This window comes from Lethenteron reissneri, chromosome 16, assembly GCF_015708825.2.
Source record: "Lethenteron reissneri isolate LAM-NWPU_2019-01 chromosome 16, ASM1570882v1, whole genome shotgun sequence".
NCBI classification, from domain to species: domain Eukaryota; kingdom Metazoa; phylum Chordata; class Hyperoartia; order Petromyzontiformes; family Petromyzontidae; genus Lethenteron; species Lethenteron reissneri.
This window is the reverse complement of record NC_083794.1, coordinates 11,745,944-11,757,062: the sequence shown is the minus strand read 5'-3', so window position 1 is coordinate 11,757,062 and position 11,119 is coordinate 11,745,944. Positions and strand designations below refer to the sequence as shown.

At 48.8% G+C, this 11,119-nt stretch overlaps 1 protein-coding gene across 1 annotated transcript in view; it reads right to left on the bottom strand.

Annotated features, from left to right (window-relative positions):
- The window catches only part of LOC133342996 (protocadherin Fat 4-like), a 136,957-nt gene extending 129,428 nt beyond the window's left edge, over positions 1 to 7,529 (bottom strand). The window contains 3 exon segments of the mRNA XM_061552415.1: positions 3,489 to 3,840; positions 4,531 to 4,894; positions 6,460 to 7,529. Coding sequence (XP_061408399.1) covers positions 3,489 to 3,840; positions 4,531 to 4,894; positions 6,460 to 7,142 — 1,399 coding nt within the window. The 5' untranslated portion in view covers positions 7,143 to 7,529.
- Positions 7,530 to 11,119: the final 3,590 nt, after the last annotated feature.

Below are 11,119 nucleotides of genomic sequence, written 5' to 3'. Positions count from 1 at the left end.
GGGGGGAAGGTGGATTTGAGACACCGTCACGCTGGACGTCAAAACCGGCGACCTCGCGATGTCAGCGTGCCAACCGCTACACCACGGCAGCGTCCCGTAAACAAGAGAGCATGGGTTATAACACCATCACCTGCATAAGCGCTAAGCATAGGAGCCGTGATGTACAAGCACCCAGATGAGGGATGCACACGTGGGCACCAACTCCTCCTTCCCCCTTTCTCATGCGAGTGCCAAACACTTATCTGCTGCACATGGCTGCAACATTCTGCAGCGGTTTTAAGAATTTATTTTTTCTTTCTTTCGGCCAAAAAAAATGTGCCAACTCTACCTGGTTTTATTTTGTGCAACCATTTTCTGGACATCTATAAACCTTATCTCCTGTTTGGGCCCTTCATGCCGGTCCTTGATTTCCAAGACACCAGCAGAACTTCAGCAGCGAGCGTTGATCACCTGGAGAAAGCTGCTACACTGTGCATGTCTCCTAGCAGCAGCAGCAGCAGCTAGTGATGTAACAATTCACCTTTCCAAAAAACTAAAGACCGTTTACGATTCACGATCATGATTTGAATCGTGCAATGATTATTTTTAGTATTTTTTTTCCGTCTCATTTGTCTAGTTTTTTTGGCTCTATGAGCTCGAAAGTAATGCAACATGAGCACATCACTACCATACACATCGCATAACTAAAACATGTTTGATTCCATGGTTGTAATGGTTGGCACACTGGACTTGCAATCCAGAAGTCCGCCGGTTTAATTCAACCCCTTGGCGTGGCAGTTGAAACAATGGTGACGTTTCTTAAATTCTCCTAACATCTGTGCGCCCAGCATTACAAATGGGTTCACCACAGTTGGTTGATGGGCATGTCGCAGCACGTGGTGGGGCAAAGTGTGGGTACTACCACCTCTCCCAAGACACGTGTCCAGGATGGCAGAGTAGGTTAAATGCCCCCCACAGGGGGCTGTCTATAGTTTATTTTTACCAATCATGGCATGAGCGAGAAATTTGCAGGGCTGCTCCTTTACCGAACCTATTTGATTGTTAAAAATCTAATTGATGAATGCATCCTGAGCGTCTTAAAAACAAAAACATTACACTTGATGAACCGTTGCATTGTTACGCGTCTTCTCTAAAGTAATACACAGCTTCAGACAAGTGAATTTAACAATGTAAGTGTAATGATACTGGCAGCCGTGTACAAGACTATGTTCGCTCCACACACGTACTTAATCACAACTCTACAAGCGAGACGCACACGCTTGTGCAATCACACCACCAAGACTTGCGTCCAGACGAGCATTCGTAAACTCGCGTTAGTGTCAACCTACATATCAACTCAATGTTTGCTTACAGATGTCAAAAGCTCTCCATTAACATCACAGAGTCAAGGGTTCAATATCAGATGCGTGTATTCTATAAGGACTTAAAGAATGCTTTAAGCGAGCAAAAAAAAACGTTCGCTTCAAATGCTTGCTTTTTTGTGGTATTTTATGCTAGCCGTGCTAACGTGGTTCTTTGCAGTCGTTTGTTTTGTAGGAATGTCTTTGTTTCATTATTTTTTTAGGCTTAAGACTTTTCCACTGACCTTTGTGAATCGTAAGAATCAGACGTTCTTACTGGTAATGCCTTAAAAGTCTGTAACATATGAGTTCACTTACTGCATAGACGGGATATGTTCTTGGACTTTAGCATTGCCATGTTGGTTTTTTATCCAAAAAAAACAAAGATGCTCTTTTGTATAAAATAACGGTTCGTGTTATTTAAATATTCAACTCCGGTGAACTGCTCCGATGCAATGATTTAGGAACAAAAGTTAGCGGTTGTCCCATAACACACACATGGGTGGTGGAACATGTGGCTTTTAATGATTATTATTATTATTAATAACGGCGTACAGTAACATCCATCACTCAAATCGTTGGGAGTATTCTTAGCTGGTTCTGGCTACCTGCCACGTGAAATCAATTTAGGGAAGCAGAAAAGAAACGGGGAGTGGCAAAGACCACTGACCCTTAACGGTCTTCGATTTTTTTGGATGGGAGGAGGGCCCTATACTGTTCGTCCCGTAACCCTACACCGTGCGTTTATATTGCAAAACACCTCGGGTCAATTACGGATTTGAAAAGGTTTCAAATGCAATTGTGAATGTAAAACATATGCTCTGAGGCTCCAGCACCATATACGGCGTTTTGTTATTGTTGTGAAACTTACCGGTGAACGAATACCAACTTTTCAACTTTGGGATGGTTTAATTTTGAGACGCTATTCTGCGCCGAGCCAAGCTGACAATCGTGCGCACGCGCAGATCAAGCTAGCAAACGGATTCATTGAAATGTAAAGAACAGAATGTGTGTTATTAAAGGACCGCATGAGCGCTGGCAGAAAATCCATGTGCACACACAACAAAGAGCGCTCGCAGAGTAAAGCGAAACTCGCTGCTCTCCGAGGCTGATGGAGTAGCCAATTGACGTCCTGGCATGATCCATCTATCTCTAATCGCGCCTATGTGGTCGTGCTCGACTGACCTCCCCACCCTCTAAGCAGATTTCAAGCCCCTGCATAATCCGTCACGTTGGACAGATAATGAATGATCGTATTCGGACTGTGAGCGCACCCCTATCAGTTCCGAGCAATATGCCACATATTCTATATTTATTTACTTACTTAATGCAACATTTGACCTCCTTACCTTCACATCAATGGGTTTCTCAAACTCCAGCCCTTGGGTGCCCGACACACAACCTACCGTATCCCCCATGCCGTTTTAATACAGAGTGCAAATGGCAACAAACACACGATATTTTTCAACACGTCAAAAGTACAAGTCGCGAGCATGACTGCCGTCACGATGGTGATTGGATGCAAGCCCTACAATTTCTCTCTCTCACGCCACCGCTGTCAGAAGGGTCTCCACTCGAGGGAGCTCTTAGAAAGCCCCCTCTGGAGGGTACTTGGCCTACTCTTCGATACTGGCCAGACACTGTGGAAGAGGTGGGGGGGGACCCGCAATTTAGCCGACCATACGGGACCTGCCGACCTGATGTGGCTGTGCCCATTTATAACTGCTGGGTGGACAGGGGCGGGGGTTATTTAGCTAACTCACAACATTGTTTGCACATGATACGTTTCCACGTGATAAGCCACTTCGTTGAGCTATCATTCTGATAAAGAAACTGATCGCTCAGTGTGGCTTTACCTAGAAAAATGAACATAGATTTTTCTTTCCCAGTGATTTGCTTACTTTTGCTATACTTTGCACTCACATATTTTCGAATTTGTTTGTTGTTGTAACTTTCTGACCCGCACCCCTACTGGACATCCGTAAAAAAAAGAGCTTCGTAGCTCATCGGATTCCTCGAGTATAAATAAAGATTCTGACTCCGATTGCTGCAGCCACCGCTCTGGAATACTGAATGGAACCGACGACCGCTGGATCTCAAGCGCGAACGCATCCTCTGAACGAGCAGTTAAAACGGAAGAGATCGCACCTTTGAGCACCCGGAGTCCTGGCACGCCGGGTGCGTGCAGCACGAAATGCCCGCGCTCGTTGCCGCCGACGATGGACACGCTGAGCTCCCCGTTTGCCGTGGGCGAGTCGGCGTCCGTCACCGTCACCAGGGCGGCCACGGTGCCCGGCGCCGCGCTCTCGTCCACCGAGGCCGAGCGGGCCGCGGGCGGAAGGTACACGAAGCGGATCGCCGGGTCGTTGTCGTTGACGTCCAGGAGCTGGATGACGGCCGTGGCACGTCCGCTCAGCGGTGGGTTTCCCCCGTCGGCAGCGCGCAGGCTCAGCGTGTACTGCCGGCGCGCCTCGAAGTCCAGCGGCTGGCGGGTGCTCACCTGCGAAAGGGAGGATGTGGCGACACGTCACGCACAGAGGGCGTGACTCACGCGTGGAAATTTGTGCCAACTTTTTGAGGCAGAAAACAGCCAAATTTTTGCAGATTGCAGCAATTTGTCTGTTTTTTTTTCTTTTTCTGCCAGATATTTCCTCTCAGCCAACACACGAATTAGGTCCTTCAAGTGCCTTTGGCACAAGGGCAGCACTTGAATTTGAAGATCCCATGAAGCCTCGCTAACACTAACCACATTCCTAAACATCAACCCCTAATCCCAATCGCATGCTTTCACTGAATGGTGATGCAGGAGAACACTTGTGGTATTCAAGTCTTCCTTATGGGCGACTGTTTCACTGGCCACTCTTGACCATCGTGGCGTCAATTAATTGAAGTGCGGCACTTTTGCCAGTGGGTGAATTCGTATATGGCTTTGTCAGTCATCGGACCACTTGCCTACCCTGTCGTGTGACCCTGCTTAAGGGTGGGGGGAGGGCAAACACAACCTCATGGGGGCAGGAAGTCAATGTTAAAAAATAATAAATATTCAAAGGTGAGCAGAATTAATCATGATACGATCTGCCTTTGTCAATCACGCATAATCATCACATCCCAAGACCCCCCACCTCCGGTCACCCCCCCCGACGCACCCAACCCCCCCCCACCCACACCACGACTACCTCACGACACTCACCATGCCCGTCTTGGGGTGCACGCGAAACGGCGAGCGGTCCTCGTCCTCGATGGAGTAGGTCACCTCGCCGTTGGCTCCCGCGTCGCGGTCTGCGGCCGAGACGGCGAGCAGCGCGGCGCCGACGGGCGAGTCCTCAGCGACGCTGGCGCGGTACGCCGGCTTCTCGAAGGCCGGCGGGTTGTCGTTGGCGTCCTGCACCGTCACGTTGACCTGGAGGCGGCCGTAGCGCCTCGGGCTGCCACCGTCCTCGGCCTGCACGGCCAGTGCGTACGAGGGATTTGCCTCCCGGTCCAGGGGGCCCGTCGTGGCCAGGTGCAGGAAGGCCCGCTCGCCGCTCGGATTCACAGTTACCACCAAGCGGAACCTGCGCGCGCACACGCCAACGCCGCGTTCGGAGAACGTACAGCGGCATTTTCGATCTCAGAGAAACGTGTGTGTGTGTGTTGAACTTCTTTCGCACCGTATGCAGCCGACCGTGCTAATCGGAAGCTCGGAGTTTTTGTTGCGCTCTTTTGTTTACATTCAGTTGTGGGTGTTGTCGTTTTATTTTTAATACCAGAAGGCATTTTGGAGGCTTTTCTGAACAGCTGGAAAAATGGTTGCAAACTCTGGCTTGTTTGCTATGCTGGCTGGGTGCGCACGAGCCTGCAGTTGATTATGGCTGTCTGAGGTGCTGAGAATTTTTTTTTAATTATAGAGAAAAAAAAATATTTAATCAGAATTAAAGTCATGCAAGCTTATAAGTTATGTTTAAAGTTAAAAAGTAACTTAAAACATAATGTTTATTCTGATTTAAATATGTTTTGGTATCTTTGTTGTTTCATTTGGTGAAATGTTTCCGTTTTTTTCAGTTTCAATCATATATATGTTTTACAAAATGAGAGGTGACTGCGTTCTTGTGTTTTTTTCAGTAGACACCTATAGGACCATAATTACGGAGGACACATTATAAAATGTGCTATTCAGTGCCAGTTATGTTTGGTCGCATTTGCAAATTAACACAACAGTCTCCTGTCGCAAAAGAAACACAATCTCGCATTGTCCGCAACGTTCACTTGACTGACACGTGTTGAGTTATTTCCCTGTAGAAAAACCAGAGCGCCTCTGGGAAATGAATCACCGCTTGGCACATTGTTCCACCAGGCCCGGTGTACTGTTCGTGCATTTAGGTTTATTTCTCAACAGCGCAACATTCCCAGCGCACACAGAACTTCTCCAGACGGCACGCTACATGCACCAAACCGACCGAGAGTTTTTAACGCCTCGCGGGGAAAAGCACAAATTTTCATCGACTTGGAAAAACCGTCCACTGTAAGTGATAAAGAAGAATGTGTTGCTGGGCAGTGTTTTGGGCGAGCGGTTCATTTTAGGTTTTTTTTGGGGGGTGTCTGCTCACAGCGATAAGGCAAAATTTGGAAAAAATATAAAGGGATTTATTTTCTCATAACCTACAGGGTGGGTTACAAGTCCCTCCGATTTTTTTTGTCCCCAAAACCTGCTCGCACTGATAAACTGCAGTCATAAAGGAACTGGGCACGTGACTGCCCATATTTTGGAGCAAAAGCAAATATAATCATAGCTCCGTCCCGTACCTCTACAAATACGTCCCAACATGTCTTTAATGCATCGGCCAAATAGCATTCAAGACAATTTTTTTCCAGCAGACATACAATTAAGTGAGCAAACTCTGGACCAGGTTCTGGGTCTCATCAGCAAAGTTTGGCTTGTTGAACAAATGCTGCTGGGCTACCAGACGTTATTGGCAAGAGCACTCCATTTGAACGATAGGGGCAACTGTTCAACATAACAAAGCAACAGAAGCACATTTTAGAGCTTAATTTCCCTCTCTATGTTGAACTTCTTTCGCACCGCACGTAGCCAACCGTGCTAACCGGAGGTGTGTTTTTCGCTGGCCGTGGTGGCACTGACCTGCCCTCCTCGTTGCCAGACACGATCTTGTAGGCATGGTGGTTCACTCCGTTGGCACCCACGTCGCGGTCCATGGCCGTGTCGAGAAGCACCTGGCGCCCGACCGCGGCGTCCTCTTTGAAGGCCACCTCCATCACGCCGGGCTCGGGGAAGGAGGGCGCGTTGTCGTTCACGTCGCCCACCACGACGCGCACCTCAGTCGGGTAGGTGGGCTGGCTGGAGAGCACCACCAGGTCGAAGACGTCGCTGGGCAGCGCCTCCCGGTCGATCGTCGCCGCCGTGCTGATGACGCCCGTGCTGGCGTTGATGGAGAAGAGCGCCTGCGGCTCGCTGAAGCGGTAGGTGAAGCGGGCCCTCGTCGCGACGGTACCCACATACGTGCCCGGTGGGTGCTCCTCCAGGACTCGGAACACCTGGCGACCCTGGCCGGCACCGCTGACCCCGAGTGTCGCGCTCAGCAGCGCCAAGGCGAAGGGGGTCAGGAATGTGGAGCAAGGCTGGCCACCACGTCGAACCGGGCGAATTTTGGACATCGTCCCAGCGGCGGTCGAAGGTCCCGGGGAGCGCAGGAGTTTCCTCCTACCGAGGAGTGGCGTGGACGGCATCGCCGAGGTCGGAGCGGAATGAGGACGGAGGATGGAGGCAGAGCTGCGTATCCCTCCGGAGACTCCCGTGAAGGACATTAAGAGGGCACTGCCGTGCCAGGGTTGGCATCACCGCAGCCCGTCATCGCAGCCTCCGCTAGCTTTCGAGAGCGACTCCCCCCGGCTGGTGCGCAGATCAAATCCAGAAAGAAGGAGAAAAAAAAATAGCCCCTGCCGCTATTGTTGCCTTGCACTTATAAGTCAAAGACGTCTTGCAAGCAGCAAGTTAAATGAAAGTGACAAACTAAGTAAAAGTTTCCCAAACTTTGTTGGAAAGTTGTCCAAGCACGTAGAAGATGCGCTCAGCCCACTGCAGTGTCTTTTTTTTGTTGGGTTATTTTCGTCGAAATTGTTGTTATGTGTTGAAAGTCATTGGAAGTATACAGCTGCCGGGGCTGTGATGAGACGAAAGTCCGCATATACAGAGCCCCACTGAACAACGCGCAAGTCAGCGGAGCCGGCACGGCCGAGTGAGCAACGCCACGCCCACCGCCACCGTGACCACGCCTACAACGACTCTAACCACGCCCACCGCCACCGTAACTCCGCCCACAACGACTCTAACCACGCCCACAACGCATCTAACCCCGCTCACCGCCACCGTGACCACGCCTACAACGACTCTAACCACGCCCACAACGCATCTAACCCCGCCCACCGCCACCGTGACTCCGCCCACAACGCATCTAACCCTGCCCACCGCCACCTTGACCACGCCTACAACGATTCTGACCCCGCCCACCACAATTATGACCTCCCCTCCCTCCAACTCACCACCGCTGTTGACCCCCCCCCACCTATCCCAGTGAGAAGAGGGTTTCCACCACATGGGTGGGTTTTTTGACCCTGCCCACTGATACCCCCCCCCCTTCATTGCCACGCCCATACGAGATGGTTGTGACTCCACCCACGAGGGTTTTTTTAAACTCCCTTCCATCAGAAATGTAGCTCCACCCACAAGTGGTGCAGACTCCTCCCACAATAGGAGCTGATAACTTTTTAACCTGGCTGGGCAGGTGTGTATCATCCTAATCGTGGCAAAGTTCACGACGATAAGAGCGATTTGCGCGCGTGTGTGTGTGTGGCATGTGCTTGTGTCTCCCACGTGTCTTCCCTGGATATGTATCGTTGCTGTAGAATAAAAGTTACCGGAGGTTTGAATGCAAAAACTTCAGTAAAAAAAAATGTACAAACATCTGAACAACCAAAATTTTGCACATTTCACGATTTCATTACGGGCTGTTGAGAAATGTTATTTTTATGCATTGTAAGTGCCCCTTTTTGTACTTTCACATTTTTCTATTAGTTCAACATGTTTTTGTTTTACCTTAAAATATGCGTGAGCTTAATTAATCTTAATTAATGTATGTCAAACAGCACACTTTGCAGTGGACATCTGTTTTTTTCATCTGTTTTTTTTTGCATTTAATCCAATGATGTGGTCGTTGACCATAGCGTGTGCATACACACAATCGCGTAAATAGAGATCGTGTACCTTCAAATACAGCTGATTGTACCTGTTGTGAAACTGTTTACGTCTGGGTCCAAACACTACTGTGTTTCGCATCCTGAGAGCTCATTGGCTGCAACTCAAGAGCTGTTTGCCATAAAATGAATGAATGAACTCACTCAGCCATGGCTGAAGATGCAAATGTGGCTCATGGAAGAAAAAAAAACGTATTCCCCCTTTGTCCCCGTCTACTGACGGCTGACTCTGTTCTCTCAAGATAAAATATATATTTTTTAAACAGAACTAAGCAAGTATACAAAATAAGCCCACGTTACACGAATAAATAAAAAGATAACACTTCAACAGGCGCGTTTAAATCCACTTGCTGGACAAAGTCTTCCCCCTATTCTGTGGCAGCTGTGGTGGTTGTTTGAACAATACTTCACCAAACTGGTGAGTGGAAGATTGGTCACAGGAGGGCCAGAACCCGTTCAGATAGTACTCGCCACTCGTGTTACCCATGGCTGGGAATCGAACTCGGGTCTCAGAGTTCATAGCCAAGTATGCCAACTACCGCACCACTACTCCGCACCCCCAATAAACGTCGGGGTTAATTCGTTTCATACTTTTGATAGATATAATATGAACGCTTACTTATTGCAATTGTAATTACAATTAAGATTTGCGTGTATTAAGTAGTGTAGAGCAATTTGTCAGCATGTCCTTGTTTGGTTGCTGTTAATAATGCTGATCATGCAATATTAACCTTGTTTTTTACTGCAATGGTCTAAGCTGTGGTTTATCCTTCACATGTGTAGAATGTGCCTGCCCAATCCCTTTTGACGTAAGCCCTCTAGTGACCATATGGTGCACCATATGGGCTGACGTTTACTTTGGTCCACATTCACTTATTAGAGAATGAATTTAATCGCGTTTCTGTATTTTAATTTTCTCGTCGCACACTAATTGAGTTTCAATTAATTTAACACACGCGGTGCATTATACGCACAGTTGGGTATTTTCTGCCCAAAAAGAGATGTCGACTGATGATGATCGATGTGAATGGTTAAGATACCGGTAATAATGAATCTTAGTAAGCTTGCAACAGCGGGGCAAATTGAATGAGTTATGAATGAGTGTGGTTAAAGGAGTCTGCAATAAGAGCATGAAATACAGTGGGGTGCCCTTCAGCGTAGACCGGGTCACAAATGTATTGTATGGACAACACACTTTTGAAATCCAAACCTCCCATGGGAGTTCAGCCAGGTTTTCCTGCTGACTGCTATGCGGCTAGGGCAGTTCCTATTTCAACAAAAAAAATGTCTTGACCAAGATTTGGAGACGTAGAGTCAAGACCCTTTTGCAATTCATTTGAAAAAGTGGACATTCCTTAAAGTGGCCCGTACTTTTCATAGATCGTTAGCTGGTACTGTACATCGCAAATTTACCCGCACGTTAATTGTACGATACGTAAATGTACATTGTAACCCTAGAGCTGTGTTGTCAATCACGTTCGCCAGCTGGATGAGGGCCTCCCCACGCCGTGCGGATTGTGGGGGTTCCTTGACCATACTTCCCCACGCTTGTCAATCTAGCTTAGCGAAGATGGGGAGACGAGAAGTGTAAAGGTTTAAGGCAGAGGTTGCAACCGGGTACCCAATACCCGTACCCTACCCGATACCCGGCTACCCGTACCCGTCCGGGTACGGGTAGCCGTTTGCGACCCTGGTGTGGCCGGGTACGGGTACGGGTAGGCCGTGAGTCACCGGTGAGTAACCATTTGTCACTCATTTCGGGTAGGGTACGGCCGGGTACGGGTACTGGGTACGGGTACCCGTTTGCGACCCTGGTGTGGCCGGGTACGGGTACGGGTAGGCCATGAGTCACCGGTGAGTAACCATTTATCACTCATTTCGGGTAGGGTACGGCCGGGTACGGGTACTGGGTACGGGTACCCATTTGCGACCCTGGTGCGGCCGGGTACGGGTAAGGAATCAAAACCCGTTTGCGACCTCTGGTGTAAGGGTAGAAGTGGAGTGCAGCAATGGATTTTGCCGCACTGACTTCTGCTGCCGACCACGTATCCACATGGACCTTCTTACAACCGGTGTACGGATTGCAGTCACCCATCCAGGCACCACGATGGATTGGGGCACCACGGTAGCGAGATATTAACTACCTCTCGCCTGTTGTTCGATCCCATCCTTGACGCCTGCTGTATATTTGGAGTTTTCGTGTTCTCCCCGTGGTCACGTGGATATTTATCCGGGTCCTTCGGCTTTTCCCCCTCAACATTTTGAAACATTGTGATTGTAATTATATCATATATTAGTAATCAGTTATCTTCTTGGTTCTTTCGGTAAAGTCACGTAGAAGGGAAGTAATAAAATAATAAAAATAAAACATAATAAAACAATTCTCACGACGTTTCGGCCACAACGCAAGCAGCCGTCCTCAGGTGAAAACCAGGTCCGTCGAGGCGACAGAGTCTGAAGAGAGTCTGAAGAGAGCGACAGAGTCTCATTCAGACTCTGTCGCCTCGACGGACCTGGTTTTCACCTGAGGA